Here is a 26,976-nt window from a genome sequence, read left to right as displayed (position 1 = left end):
AATAACTACTCATGAACGTAACACCAATCACCTAGTAAGCCTTCAGTGTAATATCACGTGTGTGCTACCTGGCTTGGGGTACAAATGTCAGTCCTTGGTGGCTAGGGAACGCATTTAGGGAGCCTTCAGTATTTACAAGGGGGGCGGGGGAAATCACACATGGTCTGTTAAGTAAAACATGACCATTCTCCATTTGTAAAAAGTGACCCTCCCCTTTGTCCTATTTTGTAAAACATGACCCTCCCCGTGACATCTGCATATACTGAAAGTTAATAAATATTCACATTGTATGTATACATACAAATTAAATGATTTTGACTCTGTATTAGAAAGCAATATTTGTACATATAAAGTGACAAACAGTAAAAGACTGGCTAGTTATCTTTCTCTTATAATCATACACAATCTAGTTAGTATCTAAGACGTGCTTTCCATGTTGTGCATACTCTGTCTGATCTGTTCACTTGTAAAAGTTCCCTGATATCATTATCATTATCATCATCATCACGTTCACCTTCAGTATTGCCGTTATCAGTGTCACTTTAAACTGACTGACTCCGTGTTCTCTATGACATTCAAAACTAAATCATCATCATCATCATCATCATCATCATCATCATCATCATCATCATCATCATCGTCATCATCATCATCATCATCATCATCATCATCATCATCATCATCATCATCATCATCACCATCATCACTGCTACCATCACCATCATATTTTAACATCAGTTAAACAACGACAGTGTAAGTGATAAGGTGAAGTGGTACACTCAACAAAATGCATTGTTTTATTAAACAATTTTCTTACAATATATGAAGTTTTATTTTTGTATTTTGGCATGTAAAGTACTCATAAAAATAAATGCTGAGTGCTCATCTCACTTTTACATCTCAAACACACAAAACAAATTGACAATAATTGATTCTTCAACTTGATCACAAAACTACGGATTGTAAAATGTGACCCTCTCCCAAACATTGTAATGGGAGGCTTGAAGGGGGGCCATGAAAATTCTCATGGTTCGAAAGGGGGGGGGCCGCGAAATATTTTGTCATTGAAAAAAATTAATATGTTAGAAAATTTAGCATTGCATGAGATAGCACTTGATATCGCCTTTAATATTGAATGTCTACACTTTCATTTATGTATTAAAATGGAAATGTGTATGTTTGTATGTACCTATTTAGTGAAGCATAAAAACACTACTCAAGATTAACTTGATACACCCTGAATTACTCTTATATACTCCAAGTTGTTCACACACACACACACACACACACACACACACACACACACACATATGTATACATACATCATACATACATACATACATACATACATACATACATTTTAGCACTGTGGAAACAGGTTCAGTGTGTAATTACCATCAAGGATACATATGTATATATATATATATATATATATATATATATATATATATATATATATATATATATATATATATATATATATATATATATATATATATATATATATTAAAACGCTCTGCCACTGCGGTATAGAGCACTGTCTTATAGCAGATTGATACTCACCGAGTTATATATATATATATATATATATATATATATATATATATATATGGTAATATACTAGCATAGGACCTGTAATTTATGTGATTAAAAAGTGACCTTTTGGTGAAAAATGTCAATACAAAAACGTCTGGCCAGATTAATTTAGATATGTGTTTTATTTCTTTCCTTGACACTATTCTTGAGTTTCACTCTCAGACTCACTAGAGTCTGAAACTTGCTTTTATATGAATTCAAGATTATGAATAAAGGGATTGTATTGCAAAGGCTATTCATCATTGACACTGCACTTCAAGCTTAATGTGAATGGTTTAGAAAACTGTGAGTAATACTCATCTGATCACTGTACAGTGTATTGAATACAATTCTGAATTTGCTGTCCCCATCATGAAGACACAAATGCCTGACACTATAGGTTTAAATATGTATGGTTTTGGAACTGAAAGCATATTGATTACATCTAAGTATTCCACAACATTCTGAATTTCTTTGCACTTTCATGAAGTCACAAATGTCTTACATTTACATGTGTATTGGTAATGCATTTGGTGTAGGAAAGTGAAAGCTATATTTGTCAGACCTCAGTGTGCATAAAATCCTTAGTTTGCTAGCACTTCATGACATCACAAATGTCTGACATTAGATAGTTATTGTGTTATGAGTATAAATAGATATTTGAATACACTATGTAGGTGATGTGATATCCTTAGATACTCCCCACAAATGTCCCCACTACAGTTTTTCACAAATCACGCATGTGAATGTGTGTTTACTCTGTATCTGTGTTTCTGTGTATGTATCAGTGAATGACAGTTAAAACAACCACATCAAATGCCTTGGTATTAAGTGATGACTACTTATGGTGTCTAGTTGGGAAATAAACAAGATTATACCACATGTGTATGATTACATGTATGGTCAAAATGTTTTATTTTGTTTTGTTTTCTAAAAACCTTCCTCTACAACTACTAAGTTGTTTGGGCTGAAATAGTAACATAATAGTAGTACCAAAAGAAATATTACAGTTGTGCTACAGTAACAAAAAAATTTGTACTCTTTTTAGTTATTGTAGGGGCCAGGATATTGTGCACTTTTTTTTTTTTTTTATTGGGGGGGGGGGCATGAAATTTTTATACTTTTGAAAGGGGGGGGGGCTGTGAAATTTTGGTCACAGTGGATGGGGGGCCAGGAAAAAACCAAGTCAGAGATAATTTCTCCCCAGCCCCCCCCCCCCCCTCCGTAAATTATGTCCGGTCCCTATGATCGATTCAGCCTATTCTGAGAGAAACGACGCCGTAAGTGTACAACTTCTATTCTTTGAGGTGAGGGACTACTCTTCTCATCTACACTTTTCCCATACTTCTCTCACTATTGATAAGAATTTTGTATCGGATTTACATGAAGTGATTTACTATTGTAATATTAAAGAGAGTGCCAAAGCCTTGTTACCAGTATTCATATTTCTTAACCATGTTAACGCTAGCCCTATATATGTCGAGGTTGATTCTTTGGAATGGTACCGGTGTTAACTAGGGGCGAGTAGTGGCCTTTGACCTTTGACCTCCAAACTTTGACGTACTTCGTGTTGTCAAATTACACTTCTATTAACTGCTAGAGCCCTCAAAATATACTGCGATCTTTCTTCTTTTTCTTTATCAGAGGTTAAACTTTCGTGGGAAATCCAGAACAAAATGAGTCTTGGTTCCTGCAAAAACCTAGGTCGAATGAGATCAAGGTGACATAGTAATAGTACACAGTGTGGGGGGGTAAAAGTGACCTCGAAATAATGATTTATTGGCTTATTTATGATAATATAATAATCCACTATCCGACATTAGATCTATACATTTATCGTCAGATCTACAGGTGCTAGGCACTTGCAGGTCAACAAACTGGACAAAATCAAAGCATTCATTCATTGATACCTATTCTGATCTGGTAAACATGACACAAATAACAATGATGGGTGCTTGGATGACCTTGCATTGTGGTTAAATGTTCCATATGGATTGTTAAATGTTTGCCAATAACAAGTGAGGCTATATGCTTCAGTAAATGAAATGAAATACTATGGATAGCTTTCAATATGCTCCCTGTCAAAAATAGAGTAGTAAACGCGGCTTATGTCCTGAAATTCTCAACTGGACACGTTAATAGGTTTTATATCAAGCTTGACTTATTACCCAGTCTGAGAACACGTGACCCTACGAAAGTGTTGGCTTACTACGTAACAGTACAAATGTGACAAATCTCTTGATATCTTTGACCCCTTCTTAGTAAGGTCCATGTTTTCTACATACCTGGTCGTCCTGTTGACAAATCTGAAAGTACAGTCGAAAATGTCACCTTATATCACTGTTGATTGCACTGCAAGGGTTTGGGGTTATTGTTTTCATTTTTGGGAGCTTTAAACTCACACAGAAAACAATTATGAATAAACATGATACAGATTTATACGACTAACCGCTACCAACTAAGGGACGGATACGTAATTATTATAGTTTAGAACATTTGAATCTCAAAATGATTTAAATGAATATAGTGCTGGTTAAACGAACTCTCTTTGACTATAACAACCTTATAGGGGTGATCGTTCCAATTAAGATGTATGGTTTATTAAAATGATAACTTTGATGTTAAGGAGAGGCTTTAATACCAAGCAATAACACTCTCAAGTATGTGTCAAGTCAGTAGAGCCATATATATTTCAAAAAGCTGCAGCACGTACAACAAGCGATCAAAAATGTATATCCACGTCATCGCTGACATTTTTGAATATTTATTTATTTTTTTCATTTTGCAAGTACAGAAGACACGAACTATGGTATTTAAAGGTAATCGAGTAGTCCCCTTGATGGGATCTTAATACGAGTAAAAAAAAGTCATAATGGTCGTTTTTCAATTTCTCTTGCTTAAACATCATCATCGAGTTGACAATTCGTCTCATTTTTTTACGTTTAGGGAACTGATGGTGTCAACAACAGTGGCCATATGGATGAGGATTTGAATTTGTTTTGGATTTTGATTGATAAAATAATTTTATCATGGCTCCCTATATCAAAAATCAATGTGAAACAAAAAAGACCAAGTCTGTGTTTGTAATTCAATATATTGCAAAAAGTTAAAATATGTGTAAAAGGTTTGTTAATGTACGTACAATAACAAACATTGTACGCATTTATTGATAGTTTGCAATTGATTGAATTGCAAAGACCAACTTGATCTATATTGTTTCACGTTGATTTTCAAAGAAGTAAGCCAGGATAAAATATATTATAAATTAAATATCCAAAATAAATACCCAATCCTCATCTATATGACCTCTTTAAAATGACTTCTGGATACGCCGAGTTGCTTTCTCGTATTGCACAGTATAATCGAGGTAGAATTATGCGCGTGCTGGGATATGATATAGAGAGAGAGAGAGAGAGAGAGAGAGAGAGAGAGAGAGAGAGAGAGAGAGAGAGAGAGAGAGAGAGAGAGAGAGAGAGAGAGAGAGAGAGAGAGAGAGAGAGAGAGAGAGAGAGAGAGAGAGAGGGAGGGAGGGAGGGAGGGAGGGAGGGAGGGAGAGGGAGGGAGGGAGGGTGTGTGTGTGTGTGTGTGTGCATTAGTGTGTTTGAAAGTTATTGCACTTCATATTTTAAAAAGGGTTCCTTGGAAAACGTACAACTAGTATTTGATATTCGACTGCTTAAGAGATCGACCTTCGGTTATTATAATTCCTTGTGCTTTTAGCGACTTTTTTCATATCTGACGGTTGCAGGTCCGCAAAATACAATGAGATATATATTACATGGCCAAGTACTTCGGATATCAGAATTACTGTTTAACATTTCAAACTCAGCAATTTGTGTCTGGGTTGTCGCGTCCACCATCCTTTGGAAAAACAAAATTGAAAAAAACAAACATTACCGAAATCGAAAATCATGTCATCATTAAATTAGACTTAAAGCTACACTTCTAGTTGTAACTGGACCAATTTTGAAACTAATTGCACCAATGCATGTGATAGATGAAGATGGTGATAGCCGACATTTCAAGTGCTTAAAACTATGTTGCTAGTCTGCGTGAATGTGCCGGAAAGAACACCTTTTTCTTTGTTTATGATGAGTGAATGAGTGAGCGAGCGAGTGAGTGAGTGAGTGAGTGAGTGAGTGAGTGAGTGAGTGAGTGAGTGAGTGAGTGAGTGAGTGAGTGAGTGAGTGAGTGGGTGGGTGGGTGAGTGAGTGAGTGAGTGAGTGAGTGAGTGAGTGAGTGAGTGAGTGAGTGAGTGAGTGAGTGAGTGAGGGAGTGAGGGAGGAGTGAGTGAGTGAGTGATTTCATTGAACAGATTCTGAGACAATATTTCGAGCTACATGTATTCGTAATTCAGAAGTTAAAAGTAGTTCATTGATTTGCCTTCTAATCCATCAATATAATTTACGACTCAAAATCTATACCTACCGTAGACGGTGTCATTTCAATCTTCTCATTTCCAATGTCTGCATCAGCAAGATGGCGGGCTTCGTATCCCGTCGTATTCGCCCTCTTCTTGAGTACAAACAACAGTCCAATAAGCATAAAGAACGCCACAGTGCTTAAGGTAGCACTAATTCCCATAAACAAAACCCGATACAGATAGTTATCATACTGAGCACACGCTCCTTGCTCGCCACATTCTTGCCGCCATAGAATGCAAGTCGCATCGATGATTTCGCCTGCGATGATGGGGAATGCTACCGTGACTGAAATGACAAGTTATGATTGATTACCGTTATCACATTACAGTATCGACGAAAGAAAGCATAATGTGTTGTATAAATTATAATTTCATATTTGTTCATGTCACATTGTGTCCTATTCTCTAAAACAATATAAGCTTACTGATATCCGTGTAGTCGTACAGTAGATAGTAAATGTTTTATTTCGTAAAAGATTCACGAACAGTATTTGAAATCGGTTATCATCTTAACATTAAACGACGAGCAATGTTGGAAAATTTCGCATAGCCTACAGCATACTTACTTATGGCGGATATAACAGTCTTCAGCCCTAATGCAAATGATTTCTGATCAGGATAGACTGACCTACAAAAATCACATGAATTTGCAGGGTTATTTTTTCAATATATTTTATAGAAGTATCGGAATGTAACATGTAACTTCCTATGCAAGTAAGACTTATACCGTAAACTAACGTATTTTCTCGTTGATATCAGGAGAGCGAGATTAGGTAATTTATAGCTAGACGTTCATTTACAATATTGCCAATCAAAGTACTTGCCGTACTCGTACACATAGTATGGGCCATTTAGTTTTGTAATGAATGGAGAAATCAATGTAACAAACAAACAAACAAACAAACAAACAAACAAACAAACAAACAAACAAACAAACAAAAAGTTAATTTATCATTATCATAGCCGAACGTGTGTGTTTTATGCAAAACATGCTAATCGTACAAAATAGAACGCATACAGTCCAAAGAAGTTAAATGAAAAGTTGTTGTTTCGATAATACCTCTTCTCCTGTAACACATATATGCAAATTGTGGTTATGACTGAATATGGGCTAAATAGGGTACACGTACGTTACTGATAGCCTTTAACGTTTTGGTTACATTAAATTTTGTACATTGTAATAAGGGTTACAAGTGCATTATCATGTGGTTCGATAGCGCATAATATAATAAGTATCTGTAATTAAAGCTCATACCACTAACGAACTCAGTGACGTCCAAATGAGTAAGTTTTGAAAATACTTATTTAGTGTGATTTTATGAATTTAATACACCGTCCTATTACCTTATTATGATCAACGTCGATGGAAGGCTGGCGCCACTATTACCGATTGCAAACAGGGTCAGGATGAAAAGAAATACGACAAAATATTCACACCTTGGTGTCGGACAAAGACCGTCATATGCAAATGTATCGGAAGGATTTTCTGTTTGAGTCTCAACACAGTGACAATTTGTGAAATTCTGAAAAAAAGAGAATTTGTTTGGAATTAGAAGAATACACACTGAAGTAAGGTTATAACTAAGAAATGACAAGTATCTGAATTCAAGCAAAATTGTACATATTCGAACAGAAAATATGGACATCATTTTCTGGCGATAGTTAAAGTCACTACAATGCGCGTCTACGTCACTGGCTGGTGCTTAAAATAGATTATGAGTCAAAGGTCAAATCGTTAACATTTTGACAACATTATTAAGCTTGTATAGGTAAAGTGTTGTTATACTCACATATTTTCATTTGGTTGAAAAATAATCGCGACATTTAGATGTTATTCTCCAATATTTTTCTTCGTTCAACCAAGGAAAATACGAGTGACCTAAGGGCCTTTGTCACTACGAATCTAGGGACTCGTAGTGACAACCCTCATGTCACGAGTATTTTCCGGCTGAATGAAGAGTAATATTGGAGAATAACATAATTATACCAGCACCAGTAAATATCAAAGGAAAACCGGGGAAAGTAATGGCAATTTTGAACGTTTTGACTCATATTTCGAACACAAAAGAATCAGTGACACGCGTTGTCGTGACAGACGCGCTTTGTCATGACACAGAACGACGCAGTCTCGGTTACCCAGACTCTCACCGCTGGGGCTCTTCTACTAGACCACCCAGACGAGCTTGGGGAGGTCTCGTAGGCAGGCCCCCCAGCGGCGAAAGTCTGGGTAACCGAGACTAAGAACGACCAGCGTATATTTTAATTTTTTTCAACTTGGCTCGTGCACGTCACTTGCATTCATACACAAAGTTACGGCAATCATAGATATTGGAGATGTCTCCACTGTCTCTGCTGCCATACTTTTTACACGGTGAAAGTGAATTAAATATTACATTTGAAAGTACATGAACCAATACATAATGTAATATATATGTTCGTACGCGTATTACCTTGTCAGTGACTGCCGTGGTACATCCAGCATAACACGGTGAGTAGTAATTAAACCCATCAGATCCGCAAACTGGTTGGTAATGTTCCAGAGTACAATCGCAGTCAACATTACACTGTTCATTTACAGTTTGTCCTGCTCTGTAGTAAAGAAAATAGCACCATACAGTTTACACTGTCGTTATCACTTTGCGACCGGGCCGTTTTTTGTCAGAATACCGATAACACTTTTGCACACACATGCTCAGTTTTGTATAAAAATGACATTGTATTTGTTAATCAGTGGACAACAGTACTATAATAACAGGTTGGAATCTTTAGCAAATGTTCTTCCTTGAATTATGCACCTTGATGGTTACAGTGTATAAAGCTAATCACGTGGTCGTGACGACAGAAAGTCTGTCTTGTGGCGCATGAACTACTTTTCAGTGCGATACTTTCAAAGATTGAGAATGGATAATACGCAAGAATAATTCAATGATAAACTTTGATCCATTCACATGTTCCATATTCGTTGTGTGCTTGCCGTTGAGTGTAGGGATTTTGAGTCCGCTCTCGAAAACAATAAATTTGAATGTATCTGCTGTACAGTGCTCAATGTTCGGTTACACGAATACGTCTATCTACACCCAACAATATACTTCATGGAGTATAATATTAGTATTTAGTCATTATATCTATCAAAATAATGATTTAAAAAAATTTCCAGTTGCAGCTCAGTATAAGACCAGGAGTGTTTACTGTTTATAGGAATCAAAAGCAAACTTCATATTTTAGTTCTCTCTCTTTTAGTTTCAGGGAAATCCTAATTCACTTACTTCGTTCCTTCGAAATAAGGTCCTTCGCATGGTAAAGTTATGACGAGACAGTTTGTAACTACAATGAGACCCACGACTGCCAGTATTAACCTTGCCAGCCCAGTCTGACCTAGTTTCAACTTTTTAATAACAAAGCCCATTGTCAACCCCATTGGAAAGTGTGGAAACAGCCACAAAAATCCTGAAAATTCAACAAGAAAATCGTACTGATACATAACCATGCATGATATTATTACATTCACACCACTTCACCGATTTGCTCGCTTACTGTGAACAGCCGGGATGCATTACAAGTATTTGAAATATATGAAAGCGTCAAGAGTACATGTAGGGCAGTAATGGATCGGAAGTAGTGTAGCTAGTCTCCTGCGTCACTTCCGCCGAAGTTTGGATCAATGCAAACTAGGCACTGTTACTGATACCTGAACAGCGATAAAACCAACGTTTAATGTATAGTCTAATATTAAAGTATTTGAATAAAAAAACGTGAATTCACATGATATCCTTTCCCTTTTGAATTGTACCAGTCGTCCGACTCACACAAACACGTGTGCATCTAGCTAGTGAGCTGGACGTATGCGCAAACTGAAATTATTTCAAGGCAAAAATGTACATGATTTACGAAAGAACCCCCACCCAAGTGAACCCTTGCGTCATTCAAATGAACCAAATTCAACGGGGGGAGGGTCGGAACATAGGATGGGTATTTGGATAGTGATCATGACACGTCATGTTCGTCAACAAACAAAAAACGTAATAGTTTCAGAATATTTTAAAGAACAGTATTGGCTCATGGAAAAAATTGAAAGGGGGTTCAAACGATTTTAAAGCATTATGTAGAGGTTTGATCCACCTCTTTGAATGCACGTACGACTTTTGACCCCATATTTTGAATAAGGTTGTTTCGACAGGTTGTTTTCAGTCATCTTTATCGAAAGTAGGCTCCGCCGGCCCTCGGGCAGCCAATGAATTAGCGATGACTAAAGCATGCACGTGTCACGTGAAAGTGTATAAAAGTGTTCAAAACTCATGACATTTGACCCGTTTCTGGCTAAAATGTAGACTTTTGACCCATACTTTGTGAATTTTTGTAGAGTTTATGGCTGTAATTTTTGTCCACCAGGGTACATATGTACCCTTTACCCACACGAGTACCAAAAATCATGAAATATTTTAGCTAAAAGCTTTGTTTCTGTCGTCAATACGATGCTTCTCAATCTGTAACTCACCCATGATCATATTCCCCATACTGGCAGTAAAACCAAGGTCCTTTTGAAAATATTTCGGCATAAAGAGTACAAATCCAACGGGACTATTTATCGCCACAGCCACCACAACAATCATAAACACTGGGTTCTTCACTATTTCAAAAGCTGATTTGAGGAGATCTGAGAAATTATCAAGATAATACCAATTGACGTAAAAATAGATTAGACTTCTCGCTTTAACAAAACAATAATCACAACAACTACAATCAGTGAAGATACGTTGTGGCTATTACAACGAAAATCATGGCACCGACAATAATCTTACCAACATTGCTACATTTTATCGTATGGCGAGACAAATATGTCTGAGACGTTGCTAAATCTTATTTGACAAAAAAATATATAATTAACATAGCCACATGTTATTGTCTGGCTTGACAAGAATTGAAGTTCAGTTGTTACATTTTAGTCAACTGACCGCCTAAAAAAATATCAGAATGAACGCACAAATGTTAAGTTGATACCTTCACTTGTCCTTGTATATTTCAACCTCTGATCGCTATAGTGGTCTGATATATAATTGACGATAGCTCACTGTTAGCCAAAAGAAAGTGTAGCAATGCCAGTTATGATGTATTTCACGCTAAAAGATTAAAGACGCAATGTTGGTCTGATATTTTTTTCGCACCAAACGATAAAATGTAGCAATATAAGTAAGATTTTTGTCCAGCCAGGCGACGTTTTGTTACAGGTTTCACGATTTTCGTAGTATTTAGCAATCTTTCAAGGCCCAAAACATACTAGCTAAATGCTGAGATCGAATAATGAAACAAATTGTACACTGTCTTGTGTTATTTCCTTCACTTACTATATTCTTTCTTTTAAAACAACAATAACTTTATATACACAGCAAGCTGTTCGATTACTGACTTGTAATTTATGTGAATATTAATATAAAAAAGACGTGCTCACCTTTAACATGAGCGAGAATGCCGTTTACTTTAAGCCTGGGTTTTTGTTGTCGTTGTTGTTGTTGTCTGGTGTTGTTGTCAATTTTCCCATCAGTTGGAAGAGACTTTGGGAAAAAGAAAAGCAATATAGCCACGGGAATGAATAACGGGAACATTACGACGGAGGGGAGCCACCAGGCACCAACCCAACGAGGATCAGTATCGTCTATGTTAATCTCCGAAACGTTCACCCGATTGAAGTCTACGTATACTGTGAGACAGGCGGGAGCGATCAGTCCAAATCCAAGGGGCGTTCCTATCCCGAAGGCAGCGTCCAGTAAACCTAGGCACAAATGAACCAAAGGAAATAGTTCTAGAAGTTAAAGCGGGTTAAAATGTAGCTGGAACTATCATTAATCAAAGAAAAAACTGTGCGACGCTTGTCTTTCGTAATAAAATTGACGTAAACTTTGCTTTCAAGGCAGACGACCAATCAGCTAGAAGGCTCGATTTGCTTTATTTACTATATGTCACGTACTGTACAAGTTTGTCCTTTACGTTCTCTTATATTTATACCTCGGGTGATCGCATTCTGCAAAGCTTAACTCTCTTTCAAATTGGAATGTGTGTTACTGAGTCTGGGTCTGCAAGATACGCCGTGCTGTGACATTCTATCAGTTACCCAATCTGAAAATCGGAAGTGGTGAAACCGGCTAAGTGTCTTTATTTACCTCTATTTCCATAGTTTTGTGTCGTTTGTTTTATTCCAAATGATCGCCACCTTCCCAGACTGCCAGTTACCACTTTAAGAGAAGGCTGCTTAATATGGTTGAACGATAATGATTGTATTTCAGTTACCGTAACAATACTCACTTACCTATGTAAACAGAAGAACGTTTGCCAGAAAAATCATCAATGTAGGAGTAGCTGAGAGGAGTCGTAAAAGCAGAACTAAATCCCTCTATTAGTCTGGCGATTACAAAGAGTTGATATGCCATGTCACTATCATCGCTATGAAGCAGTTGGCTGTCGTCGCATTCAGTCTCGTTTGCACCATCAGCATAACACAAACCAAGCTGAGATGTACTGGATGTGTTACCAGCCTTGTCATAATGATACTCTTGCGATACCAATTGTGGAAGAGAAAGTATCACTGCGCTAATGGCCGATAAAGAAATAGCAAAACCCACCCAGCGTGGACGATTGTTTGTTGGCTTTCCAAGGAAGAAGGTGACAAAGGGAATAGTACACAGTGTGACAATTTCTGAAATACTTTGAAGAACTCCTAACTGTGCGGAAGAGAAGCTGCAAAATGACCATACGTCTACAATTACCAAACAACATTGAAAGCTGTGTACGTTTTGTGTTGAGTTTATGCTATACATGAGAATATATATCGTTATATTATGTGTAAGTTTATGCAAATGAGATCATTTGATTAACTTTTTTCTTTTATGTCCTCGTATTATAAGCACTTTACATTATTGGTTAAATATATATATGCGTGTGTGTGGGGGGGGGGGCGCTGATGTTTTTGTTTTACTTTCTGTATGTTAGTTGCGTCCCATTTTCATTTTGAAATGTAGAAAAATGTGCTGGCCATGGTCAAGACTAGTTCCGCTGAACTATTACCATGGTCCACATCAGATAACAAGTGTATTTCTTTTATTTTTGTATAATTTTTTTTCCATAACCACAGCTAAGAAATGGTCTGACTCCGTACAGGACAAAGTATGAGATAGGTTAGTGTAAGTCGACTGCGCAACACAGTCCTTTTATTATCTTGCATACTGACTACTAGGGCGATTTTCACTAACCACGTCCCACATTAGTCTAGTTCCTAATACGTAATACACTGTACCAGTTTAGAACTAGACTAGTCCCACATTTACTGTATTTGTAAGCTTTTTTCTGTCATTTATTGATTATTTTCTCATAGGTGTGTCAAAGACACTGTATGGTTGCAGTTAATCAGAAAAAATAGGCAAACAGGAGAAAATAAGACGGTACCAGTGGCTATCTCCTTATGGGTAGTGCGGGGGGGGGGGGGTCGGAGGAAATCACACATGGTCTGTTAAGTAAAACATGACCCTCCCCCAATCTCCATTTGTAAAAAGTGACCCTCCCCTTTGTCCCATTTTGTAAAACATGACATTGCATATTGCATATACTGAACGTTAATCAATATTCCCATTATATGTATGTATACATACAAATTAAATGATTTTGACTCTGTGTTAGAAAGCAATATTTGTACATATAGAGTGACACACAGTAAAAGACTGCTTAGTGCTTTCCATGTTGTGCATACTCTGCCTGATCTGGTCACTCGTAAAGGTTCCCTGATATCATTATCATCATCGTCACCTTCACCTTCAGTATTGCCATTATCAGTGTCACTCTAATCTGACTCACTGTTACTACTTGAGTCAGTACATGTATCACTGTCCGTGTTCTCTATGACATTCAAAACTAAATCACCACCACCACCACCACCACCACCACCACCACCACCACCACCATCATCATCATCATCATCATCATCATCATCATCATCATCATCATCATCATCATCATCATCATCATCATCATCACTGCTACCATCACCATCATATTTTAACAACAACATTCACGGACAGTGTGAATGATAAGGTGAGATGGTACACTCAACAAAATGCATCGTTTTAGTAAACAATTTTCTTACAATATATGTATTTTTATTTTTGTATTTTGGCAAGTAAAGTACTCGTAAAAATAAATGTTGAGTGCTCATCTCGCTTTTTCATCTCAAAACACGCGAAACAAATTGACAATAATTGAATCTTCAATTTGGTCACAAAACTACGGGTTGTAAAATGTGACCCTCCCCCAAACAGTGTAATGCAACAACAACAACAACAACAAATGTTTTGTATTTTACAAAAAAGTGCATGTTATCTCAGTCATTCGTTGCAAGTGGGCCTATATAACAATCCTACTGGTAGTCCCGTCTACGCTTACCTGTATCTTCTCTCAACCGTAGTCAGATTAGAGACAGAGGCACTGAACACAATGCTGCTTAACACCCTCATGCAGAATACTAATCCAACAAATACTCGAATATCCCCAAATACACCGCAATAGGATTTGACATTTTCATCTTGTTGCTTCGTTAGTGACAACACACCATTGTTTTTTCCTGTGACAAGAATATATATAATGATTTGTTGTCATCAGTTATAAATCAAGACTTACTAGAGAATCAAAAAACTACGGTGAGTCATTTTAACTTGGTCAAGTATTCCGTCTTGGATGGAGTAATTCAGGCTAATGATGACATATTCAAGAATGTTTAGAGGGTAAAGTTTTGTTCCAAAAGTAGCGAAGTAAATTAAGACTTGAAATTTTCGACAGTACATTTCAGCATTTGTTACCAGAGTAACCCACTTAACTTTTATGATTATTCTGAACTCGTGACCTTGGATATTAACATTTCTTAACCATTTTAGAACTAGAAGCGCTTCACCTACGTTATCCTCTTTATTGTCTACTTCTCTAGCCCTAACACACAAAATCCCAGCCCCAGAAAGATCGACAGCTTGCTTGCCATGAATGTTTAATATTCTGAGCGTATCTGAAAAAAAATGTCACCTTCTCTACTTAAGCTGCTGTGCAAATATACACAGTCATGCATACAATGTAACAAAAACTGCATGGGCTAGCGAGTAGAACCGTAATACATACCTTTGCCGCTTCCATCTTCTGTGTTTAAAGTCATATTTGTCTTGTCTTGTCTTGTCTTGTCTTGTCTTGAGTGACGCTCAGATCTTCGTCCCTAGTGATCAGGTAATGTTCACACCAAATTATTAATGGCTTCAACTGTTACACTCTTCCTTCTCAATTGACATACTGTCCCATACACATTGCTCTTCAAATAACCCACCCTCGGGTCACCACTCGGACAAACTGTCAATAAAAATGTTTCAAACATGTCAGAGTTTAACGTTGAACAAAAACGCCCCGTCACAGTCAACTTTTAACCTATGGAACGTTTTACTTTTATAGAAAGTCTCAAGTAAAATAAGGAGTGTGTGGAGCTATCCTGTAACATGTACACCAGGAGTGCTGTCAATTTTTCCGTTTTTTTGCTTTATATTTTACGTTATCGCATGACTGAAAGGTATACAAGTACTTTGTTTACCACATTTGTATCGTCGTGAAGTTACTGTACTCAATGTTGTCGTTTACTACATTTTGTATGTCAGTATACAACTCGTTACATGACACGTTGGACGCAATGTATTGAAGGCGTACACGGTTCAATCGTATGTAAGTCTGTCATCCGAATGTCAAAATGCGTCAATCAACAACATAAATCCAACGGAAAGAAATCAATATTTCATCATAACCTTACTACTGACAAGTCAAACACATGTACTATAATACTATCAGTAGCTCCGAATAACCCGTGATCTTTCGATGTGACAAGACAAGAACATCGCCAAAATACATGTAACATCAAATGAAGTGTAACGACTGTGGTCAGACACGTGGGGTGCATCTGTGTCAAGGGGGTCTAGATCTGTGTAAAAAATGTGCCGCAAAGCGATTCCCACAGGCAAGTTCAAGTACGCCTCAAGACAAAGCAAAGATGGCCGACAAAGAAGATGGAAATGACCTTTCACAGATTATGTCACACCTGGCTGCTCTTAATGAGAAGGTGGATAAGATACCAACCCTGGCAAATAAAATAGATGACCTGCAAGCCTCTGTCGAATATATCAGCAGCTTCTTCGACATGTATAAGGAAAGAATGGACAGAATGGAGGAAGACAATAAAACCCTGAAAGATCAACTTGCGTCAGCCACTGCCAAGGTAACCACAATGGATCGTGAACTTCAAGATTTGCAACAATATACGAGACGCAATAATTTAGAAATCCACGGCATACAGGAACAGCCTGGTGAAGATACTGATGCTTTGGTCATGAAAGTTGCCACTGCTGCTGGAATCAGAATCTCCCAGACTGACATCGACGTCAGTCATCGGCTCCCTTCAAGACGTCAATGTAGTAATACCAAACCATCTACCATTATAGTACGATTCACACGAAGGACAGTACGAAGTAATATATACAATGCAAGGAAAAACATCAAGAATAAATCAACAAGGGACATGAACATAGATAACAACGACCAGAACCGCGTTTACATCAATGAAAATCTCAGCCCGACTAACAAACAGATATTTTACAAGGCAAATGAAAGAAAGAAGATGAAGAAGTGGAAGTTTATTTGGACTAATAAAGGGAAGATTTTTGTTAAGAAGAGTGAAGAGGAGAGAGCGATTATGATAAGTTCAGAAGGCGACATCGAGCAAATGATCTAGAGTGAATAAAAAGTCATGACATTGTAGAACTTATGGATAGAACACAAGGTAACACAGAATCATCAACTTTTAAATACACTTGTAACTCATACTCATTGGACCAATTTAAATCTAGCAGCACTAGCTCAAATTTTATTTGTCAAAATCACTTCTTTTCTGCTCTACACGTAAATGTAAGATCAATTGCAAAACATTTCGACGACTTAGTTTCTCTCAACAAAAGTTTTCAGTTCTTGCTTTAACAGAGACATGGTTACATAATGATTCTGATTGTTGTTTGTATAACATTCCATCATATGAACTCGTCACTTGTAGCTGTGAATATTCTAAAGGTGGCGGTGTTGCTATGTACATTCATGAGTCCTTGTCTTTTTTACGCATCAACACCTTGCATATTGACAATTGTGAATCTCTCTTTTTGTAGAAATATTTTCCACACATGACAAGTTGGTTGTTGGTGTTATCTATAGGAAACCAAACACGTCCATTCAGGAATTTTTGAATAGCCTGGACAAGTGTTTAAATTTTATGTCATCTAAGAACAAAAAATGTGTACTTCTTGGCGATTTCAATATTGACCTTAGTTGTAACACCAACACCTCTGCCAATTTCATTTCTCTCCTTCACAGTTACAATTTTGAGCAAACCATTAATACTCCTACTAGAACAACTGAAAGCACAAATACCACCATTGACCTGATAATTACCAATATTACAGACCGTTTTATTGATTGTGGCACTCGACTTGCAGATATCAGCGACCATTTCCCAATTTTTACTTTTCTAAATAATCTTGGTAATTCCTTTTCTCAAACCAACTCTGTGCTCAAAACCGACTTCTCTTCTTATAACCGTGACGACTTTCTTTCGGAATTAGGCAATGTTTCCTGGCAGCCCGTTTATAACTGTACAAACCCCAATGATGCTTACCAGATCTTCGGATATTTTCAGTGCTGTTTATACCAAGCACGCGCCCATCAAACAGTCCAAAACAAAGCCTAAAGCTATCCGTAAGCCATAGATGACAAAGGGATTGCTCATCTCTGTTCGTAAGAAACATAATTTATTCGCCAAAACTAAAAGGTCGCCGAATAATTTCAACATTCGTACCTATTATAAGCGATATCGCAATATCTTGACAAATGTACTCAAGTCTGCCAAACGCCGTCATTATCACCAAAAATTTCACAGTGCATCGGGCAACTCGAGCAAACTCTGGAGTATAATTGGTGAAGTTCTGACAAAGAAAGGTAGAAAAATGGCCTCACCAAAACAAATAAAGGACGATGACAACCCGGACAGGCTTTTAACGGATAAAGAAAGGATTGCCGAAAAGTTCAATAGTTTCTTCACAAATATTGGCCCAAACCTAGCTTCGTCCATAACATCGCCTGTCAGTTTCCACCATTTCCTTGGTGATAGTCATCCCCATTCATTCTTCTTCCACCCTGTCATTGATAATGATATAGTCAACATAATTAAACGCATGAACCCATGTAAAGCCATGGGACACGATCACATTCACCCGAAGGTATTCATCGATTCAAGTCCTGTTATTCTGGTCCACTAGCATATATTGTAAACTGCTCTTTAGCTACTGCCATCTTTCCAGATGCTCTTAAGTTTGCAAAGATCACTCCAATCTATAAAAAGGATGTGCACTTGATGTAGGCAACTATAGGCCGATCTCCATTTTACCTACACTTAGCAAAGTTATCGAGTCAGTCGCCAAGGACCAGCTGTTATCTTTTCTGGACAAATTCAACATTCTTATCAGTACCCAGTATGGCTTTCGAAAGCAGTATAGCACCAAACTTGCACTTGCCGACCGAGTATCTGATCTCTCTGATAAAATGGATGATGGATACACTACCTTCGGTATATTTATTGACCTAAAAGAAGCTTTTGACACGATTGATCATGACATTCTTCTCCAAAAACTATCCCACTATGGTATCAGAGGATATGCTCTCCATTGGTTCCGTAGCTATCTTGAAAACCGACAGCAAGTGGTTAATGTAAATGGAATTTCGTCATCCTCAATGCAGGTGAAATGTGGCGTACCTCAAGGATCCATACTTGGACCTGTTCTTTTCCTCTTATACATCAATGACATTACCTCCTCAACTGATGCCTTTACTTTTCGTCTTTTTGCTGACGACACCAACCTCTTCAGATTTATGGATACCCCTTCATTGATTTCAATGATATCAATGGTCATTTTAACAAGGTGTATACGTGGTGTCGCGCAAATAAACTCACTATTAGCTTAGATAAAACTAATTACATGATCATCAAAACCCAACAGAGACAGGTAAATGCTCATGGTTCCCGGGCTATTGGCAACACAACTATAGAAAGTGTATCCTCAGCCACATACTTGGGCGTCTCAATTGACCCATCATTAACTTGGAAATGTCATGTCGAGAAAATACGTAGCAAGGTTAGTCCTATAGTAGGCATTATCTCACATATCCATCATTATGTTCCAAAATCAGTAGTTCTTCTTCTAATTTACAACAGCCTCATCCTGCCCCAATTCAGCTATAATTTGTATAGAAATCTGGGGAAATACATTCGACCACCTTGAAACCTCTTCTTCTTCTTCTTCTTCTTCTTCTTCTTCTTCTTCTTCTTCTTCTTCTTCTTCTTCTTCTTCTTCTTCTTCTTCTCCTCCTCCTCCTCCTCCTCCTCCTCCTCCTCCTCCTCCTCCTCCTCCTCCTCCTCCTCCTCCTCCTCCTCCTCCTCCTCTTCTTCTTCTTCTTCTTCTTCTTCTTCTTCTTCTTCTTCTTCTTCTTCTTCTTCTTCTTCTTCTTCTTCTTCTTCTTCTTCTTCTTCTTCTTCTTCTTCTTCTTCTTCTTCAAAAGAAGCTTGTCAGACTTATATCTTTCTCTGGTTTGGATGCCCCCTCCACTCCCCTGTTTACCCGACTTGGTATTCTTGATATCCATAAGCTCTGTAAACAACATTCCTGTTTGTTCTTATTTGACCTCAATAATAGTCATTACGCCCGTAATCTTCACCATTACATACCCCAACCCGTGCCTCACAATTACTTAACACGTTCATGTCTCAATGGAAACCTGCCAGTCAATGAGGTAAAGCTCACGGTCAGCCAACGCAACTTCAAATAGGCTTGTACTCAGCACTGGAATTCACTCCCAACAACAATAAAACTTATTTCTAATAGATACCAATTCAAGAAACCGCTAAAATACATCTTTTAACAGAGTAATGATGTTTTTTTTGTTTTTTTGTTTTTTTGTAACTTGACAAACGTTCCTTTGTACTTAGACTTATCCGCATTTTCCAATTAGCCTTCTAGTCACTTTGTATTCATTTTCACAGTTCTTGTAAATAGAAGTTTTTAGTAGTTACATTGTATTTCACTATTTCTCGTATCAAGTATTATAATTTAAGTAGTAGGTTGGATCATGGACACGACTAGGTATGCTTACCTATTTCCATGGTCCCCACCAGAGTTAATATATTTTATTAGCATTTTTTTGTATTCACACTTTTGTCTTTTCTTTCGTTATTGTTTAACTTTGGTGAAATAAAGATTCATTCATATATGCCTAGTGACTTGACCATAGTATATGTATTGTAGATACGGAATTATGTATTATAGTGAAGCGTTGTATTTTCAACAGCTATAAAAACAGTGGAAAACAACTGCACCTGTTGTTTCACAAGGACATTTTTAAATCTGCTCGTTGTCCTTATTTTTAGAAATATAAATAAGGCATACACGCTGTATACCTTTGTGATCAAATCGACCGTGCCAATCAGAGATCCCTTTTTATAACGTAATATATGATATTATTGGAAGTAAAAAGGCTATGACAGGGATTCTCCCTGATGCTGATATTTCAAGTTTACCTTATGTTTTTACTAACTTTTTTCATTCGAAAATTGTGAAATTACGCGAACATCTACCAGTTGTTACATGTTCCAATATTCTAAATGCGAATCATTCTTTTCATTTCTTTACACCTGTTACAACTGATTTTGTGCCAATGCTCATTAGCACCTTGCCACCAATGCCTTGTTCAATTAATCCTATTCCTTCCGACATTGCTAAAGAAATGTAGTGAACAGGTTGCTCCAGCTCTTTGTCAAATTATCAACAAATCTTTAAGTTCCGGCGAATTTCCAATGTCTTGTAGATCAAAACATTCAGAAAAATTCTCCCCCAGTGTCAAATCTGCCCTCTTCTTTCTAAGCTCATAGTGATAAAGCGTATTTCAGTCAATTAAATACATATCTATGTAATCGTAATTTGTTTGCAAAATATTAGTCAGCATACCGAGCGGGTTTCAGCACAGAAACTGCTCTCCTTTTAGAGTTCAAAATGATACATTGCGCTCTCTCGATACACGGAAAGATGTCATTTTAAATGTACTCGATCTTTCTGCTGCCTTCGATACCAATGACCATGACATTTTGTTACATAGATTGCGTTGTAGGTTTGGCATAACGTGAAAAGAGCGTTTTAGAATGGTTTATGTCTTAATTGCGCGCGCGCGCGTGTGTGTGTGTGTGTGTGTGTGTGTGTGTGTGTGTGTGTGTGTGTGTGTGTGTGTGTGTGTGTGTGTGTGTGTGTGTGTGATCTGGCGTGTCGAAGGCACAGTCTCTTGATTGTGGCGTCCCCCAGGGGTCAGTCCTTGGTCCTAATGCTGTTAAGTCTTTGTATAGCACCTCTGGAAGACATCATAATCAGGTATGGTTTAAATTGTATGGAGTATGCTGATGATTCTGAACTGCATCTCACTTGTGAGGGTGACGGGGTGCTTACTACGTTCCATTATTGAATTATGTGTTGATGAGATCTGGGGTTGGATGCGAGACAAAATGATTTGTCTGAACGATGGTAAAACAGAGATTGTGCATTTCTCTTCTGAATTTGGCGATGTAGGTCCCGTCTCTCGCTGTGATGTGCGGATTGGTGAGGTCACTATACATCCATCTGACATCGTTCGAAATCTTGGTGTCTCCATGGATACAGCTGCCACCATGTCATGTCATGTTGTAAACCTTTAGCAGGGCTGCCTCCTTTCAATTGCACTTTGGAAGATTGGAAGAATTCGCAGCATACTGGACCAAACCTCTACCGTATACCGAGAACGTGTTTATGCCTTCATAACATCTCGATTAGATTACTGTAACAGTTTACAATGTACTTTATGGCCTTCCTTTATATGAGATTCACAAACTCCAAATCATTCAACACTCAGCAGCCCGACTTGTCATCAGAAAGAAAATAAATTGTCCACGTTACTGAAATTCTTCAAGATTTACTCTGGCTTCCTAGCAGCGAATTGGATTCAAAATTTTATGTATTACTTTTACAGTTATCAATGGAATTGTACCATCTTATTCAAGTGAACTGCTGACAAGACGGGCCACTGGTCGTACCCTTCGTTCTCGGTCCAATGTACCATTAATTTACACAAGTCTATTGGCAGTACTATATGTTATGGTAATAGATTTTTTTTTCCAAACTGTGCCTCTCGTCTATGGAAAGCCTTGCCAACACGTCTTTATTCGAAAGTTTTAAAAGCAGTTTTAAAACTTATAATTTTAGATAGTTTTATCATTGGACATTTTATACGTTTTACCTCAATACATGTATATCTTTGTACTAGTTTTTTCCTTATATCTGGACATTTTAACAGTTTTTCAAATAGTGTATTTCTGTTGTCTTTTATGTTTGCTTTGTTTTTCTTGTCAGTTCAGTTGTAAAATACTTTGTGATTATTTTTAATATAATGCGCTTTATAAGAAAGAAAAGATTAAGATTATATACTAGTGGTTCTATAAATTTCTCACCATTTTGAACAAAACATATATATAAATAATGATTTACCCACTCCCCACCAGAAAAAAACGTTTGTGCTTTCCACTATACCAACAATTCATTTTGATATACTTAATGTGCTCCCCTCCTCCACACTTCCATGTTTTCCCCTCCCACTCTATAAAAATTCCCCGCAATTCTTCCTTGTTAGCTCCCATCCCTAGCCCTTTACAGATCGAAAAAAAATTGCCCGTCCACTGAAAAAAAACTGTGTAAGAAGACTTTGAGAAGCTTTTAATTATCACCATTTTACCTTTATGAATGTGAAAAATATGTTGAAATGTACATCGCGCAATAAAACAAAATGTCAAGCAAGCAAAATGAAATTTACTATAGAAAAAGCTTCGCGGAACATATTTGAAATCAGAGAAATAGTATATTTGCATAATCCAGCTAGTGTTTAAATAGCAAGAAATGTCCTAAGAATTTTCGCTGACCGTATAGAATTCGTTTCACCTGTGAACTACACCTTGTAGGAATTCGTCATTGACTTGTTCTGAAAGCGACGAACAGTCTTAGGAACAACGCTGTGCTGAATACTGCATATACAGTATCTGATACAGTAATAGATTTTCACTTACTCTTTTCATGTTAATACTGATATTAACTTCTCTCCAATTTGTATTTTCTAGTGGATATTAAACGAGGCGTTCGTATTTAGTCTTTGATTTTTACATGTAACACCTGCCTACGGCCATACTACGTAGAATGCACCGGTTCTCGTCTGATCTCCGAAGTTAAGCTGCGTCGGGCGTGGTTAGTACTTGGATGGGAGACCGCCTGGGAATACCACGTGCCGTAGGCTTTGTATTTTTTTTCTTGAATAATTTGCGATTCTATAATTATTTTTTTCTTCTATAGTTCATAGTATTTATCACAAAAAAATATATTTACATAGAGAGGAGTTGTGGAAATTTGTGGGAGGTATCACATGTCAGTGATCTGAATCTATTCTCTTCCAGAGCAAGCCGTAAATGTATACATATCCAAGAATCTGTGTAATATTTTGGTTAGTGCCGGAAATTATAAGATTTAGAGCAGCCGGGGAGATGGTCAGATCTATAAAGGCCCCACATGTTTTTATGGGGGATAAGATCGAAATGAAAGTGGGGAATAAAGGAAAAGAATCATTTACAATAGCTATACCACTCACGACAAATATCAATAATAATATGGAAATTGCATTTTACTTCTTAAGTCGATCTAAATATTTAATTATCAATAATCTTAAACGACATAATTATAATATCACTGGATTAATAATAAACAACAATGAGAAGCTTACGTTTTGAAACAAAGATGGCCCCAGTCGTGACTTTTTGAGGGGGGGGGGGGTTAAAGTGAATGGAGGGGGGGGATTCTCTAGGGGATTTATGCATTTCTGGGATTTCTATTTCCCCAAAATATCACGCTCGTGTTCTGTGCTCGTCTATCTCCATATCTTTCCTTTCAATTTGTTAAATTTCGTATTTCGTCTTCGACTCGAGACGTCCTTCTCTTTTTCCTAATTGATGTTCCTTTTCTCGAAGACCACCATCTCTCTCATCATCTAAGATACCTTTTTCTGTACGAAGTTTACTTTTGGTTGATTTGATGTTGTTGTTGTTGTTGTTGTTGTTGTTGTTGTTGTTGTTGTTGTTGTAGTTGTTGTTTTGTTATTAATTTTGTTGTGAAATACTATCATATTTGGCAGTGCTTCATATACTTGTCAAAGTTTGTGGCAACAAATTTCACATAAGCGTGTCGTATTTGTTAACAAAAAATTAACAATCTTTCACTACAATATTTACATTTCTAAAGGTAATGTCTAGTTTGTATTAATCATCTACATTCTAACTAAGATATGCTGTTGTGAAAATGTACAAGAACAAATAAAATAAATTTTTGAGGCGGAAAACGAAAATAAAATCCCTGTCTGTCTGTCTCTTTCTCCCTCCCTCCCTCCCTCGCTCTCGCTCTCGCTCTCTCTCTCTCTCTCTCTCTCTCTCTCTCTCTCTCTCTCTCTCTCTCTCTCTCTCTCTCTCTCTCTCTCTCTCTCTCTCTCTCTCTCTCTCTCTCTCTCTCTCTCTCAGCGAGTAACAGGAACAAACAAAGATTACTGCTGCTATACCAACAACAGTCACAGTGTTTAAATCATGTGATAATACAGTTTGGCAAGTTGGCAACTGGTGTGTTCACGGGCACATCTCGACGTCTTTGCCCACATCATAGAGTAATTTTGATCTCAGACTTTTAGTGGTCTTGGTTTTGAAACAGTTCTGCAAGGTCAGAGAAAACTGTCAACGTTAAAGCTTACTATGTGTTCAAAAGGTAAGTTTTCATGCAATTATAGATGATTCAATGACCAAGTAACATCGTTTACTTCAACAATCTGTACTTAGCATTGTCAAGGTGATATCATTTTATATTTCATTTTGTTCTTACCAAAACTTCACAAGTTCACATGATGTAGCTATACGCCATCATCTACAGTAACTGTTATAATAGTAATTTATCAGTCCAAAGGCAATGTTTTCAGTAATGTGTTCGTCATTTCAACAGAGACTCGTGAAAAAAAAAATTGTTCAAAAGAATGACGAATTGAACAAATGGAAGACAGAACTTGTACAGAAACAGAGAGTAGTGTCTGATAAACAAGACAAAGATCTTGAGAACAGAGAGCAAACAATAGAATATATATACCCAGCAATAGCTAGAACAGATATGTTTACAAAGTACAAAATATACTTGTTTACAAAGTATTTATCTTTATCAAAAGACGTGAATAGTAAGAACAGCGCACCCCAACCTTGGAACAACAAAATGAGTGAATTCAGAATTGAACAAAATATATAGTTTGGATATCTTAGTTTAAGAAAAAAGGTTTACTGTCTTACCTTGAGTACATGTTGTCAACATTGACAAAGAAGCTCGACTTGAGAAAATCATTTCTAAGGTAATATAAGTGGATATACACGACATATAAGTATGCTACGAAAACAGTCGGTACTCCATGTTCTATTTACATTGACTATATTCGCTTGTGTGCATGGTAACGATGTTCGAATTTTTTGACAGTCTCGTAGAATATCGCGAGTTCACATGAGTTTCCATTCGAACGTCGATGTCTGTGCGACGCTCTGTATACTGTGGCTTTGGCAAGCACAAACCCGCGTACATAGAATCCAATACACTCACTCTTCAAGAACCATGCAGTTTTACAACATTTCTAATTCTCATTTTTAAATTTGATGAAAGGTGCGACAGGTGCCACCAACGAAGTTGCAAAACGCTATTTGTACACGACTTTTCAGTCGTTAGAGATTTTGCTGTTTTGGCATGGCAAGTGGGAGGGGGAAAGACAGCAAGTATTTTAGAGGGCTAAACTTATATTTGAATGTGCAGGCTGTGTTGACAAGGGTAAAAGGTAAAGGTACGGACAATGAAGCAGTTCAATAGTAAATGATGGTGAAAGGGCAGTGGGAGTATTCCGATATGGGGGAAAAACAGTTATGTTATTGGGTAGTAGGCATGGGGAGGGCATTTTGTGAAATGTAGTTGAAGGGCATATCCGAACAGATTTCTCTTTTCCCTATATTCGCCAATAAAATTAAAAGCTGTATCACTATCAACATGGTCTATTAACGGTTTTTTTCACTTTTTTTCTCCAGAAATTTGACTCGTTGGCTGCACCTGTGTTTCTAAGGGCATTGTCATGGCTGTCTGTAAGATACACTATTCCTGCCACTGCATTAGCCAGCACTCACGTCTGTACTAAACTTCAGTCTGTGCCTGCTAGAGCAAAACATTTAGCCCACACCTTGAACTCGTGATTATAAGATTAAGACTGACAGAATGGCTTCTTCTTCTGGTGATAAGAACGATTGTTGTTATGGTGATACTTGTCAATTGTTTGTAACTGATATAGTACCAGACTTTGGCCAGAAACTTATGTTTGCTATTACCAATATGTAACATTAGATGGCGGGTCTCGTAAATAAGCATCTTTGAAAGGTTGACATCATTGTCATTTTGACATTTTACAGCAGAACTATAGCTGATTGGCTGCAACCAAATCGGGTTGGGCTGTGCAGAATATTGGGCAGTTTAGTACAGTTGTGGTTCATCAGCTCGATAGGGCTGAACAAACGACGTGTCTTCGTCCATTGTCCTGTCGCCAAGAATAGTTGTCAATAATACAATGTCTTGAACTAAGTCTTCAGCAGGACATCTCTCTAGTTAAACTTCTGAACCCAGTTCAGGCATAGATCTTGACCTATGGTCACAACCTCTGACATCTGTCTGGTACATGTACTTTCTCTTTTTTTTAAACCTAATTTGCATACT

The 26,976-nt window shown here is 37.3% G+C and overlaps 2 protein-coding genes and 1 non-coding gene across 3 annotated transcripts; 2 read left to right on the top strand and 1 right to left on the bottom strand.

Annotated features, from left to right (window-relative positions):
- Positions 1-5,400: 5,400 nt before the first annotated feature.
- Positions 5,401-15,179, bottom strand: LOC144453687 (solute carrier organic anion transporter family member 3A1-like). Its single transcript, XM_078145019.1, has 11 exons — positions 15,146-15,179; positions 14,423-14,600; positions 12,300-12,727; positions 11,445-11,765; positions 10,494-10,652; positions 9,265-9,445; positions 8,449-8,587; positions 7,436-7,521; positions 6,565-6,626; positions 6,004-6,284; positions 5,401-5,436 (listed from the first exon to the last, which is right to left on the bottom strand). Exons 1-11 carry the CDS (start codon positions 15,177-15,179, stop codon positions 5,401-5,403), a joined length of 1,905 nt encoding a protein of 634 aa, XP_078001145.1.
- A 744-nt stretch (positions 15,180-15,923) lies between these two features.
- On the top strand, positions 15,924-16,790 carry LOC144453684 (uncharacterized). The gene has a single exon (XM_078145015.1). The coding sequence runs from the start codon at positions 15,924-15,926 to the stop codon at positions 16,788-16,790; it is 867 nt and encodes a 288-aa protein (XP_078001141.1).
- A 6,546-nt stretch (positions 16,791-23,336) lies between these two features.
- On the top strand, positions 23,337-23,455 carry LOC144453862 (5S ribosomal RNA). The gene has a single exon (XR_013482440.1). It is a non-coding gene; the product is annotated as a 5S ribosomal RNA (ribosomal RNA).
- Positions 23,456-26,976: the final 3,521 nt, after the last annotated feature.

The sequence above is a fragment of the Glandiceps talaboti genome, chromosome 2, assembly GCF_964340395.1.
Source record: "Glandiceps talaboti chromosome 2, keGlaTala1.1, whole genome shotgun sequence".
Classification (NCBI taxonomy): domain Eukaryota; kingdom Metazoa; phylum Hemichordata; class Enteropneusta; family Spengelidae; genus Glandiceps; species Glandiceps talaboti.
The sequence above is the reverse complement of the archived record's forward strand: the minus strand, read 5'-3'. Positions and strand labels throughout refer to the sequence as shown.

Excerpts from the sequence above, each read along its gene's own strand:
- LOC144453687 (XM_078145019.1), bottom strand. The coding sequence starts at position 15,179 with ATGACTTTAAACACAGAAGATGGAAGCGGCAAAG. Across the intron at positions 8,588-9,264 it reads CCTTATTTCGAAGGAACGAA|AGCAGGACAAACTGTAAATG; the intron begins GTAAGTGAATTA and ends TCTTTACTACAG. Across the intron at positions 5,437-6,003 it reads TTGAAATGACACCGTCTACG|GATGGTGGACGCGACAACCC; the intron begins GTAGGTATAGAT and ends GTTTTTCCAAAG.
- LOC144453684 (XM_078145015.1), top strand. The coding sequence starts at position 15,924 with ATGAAGTGTAACGACTGTGGTCAGACACGTGGGGTGCATCTGTGTCAA.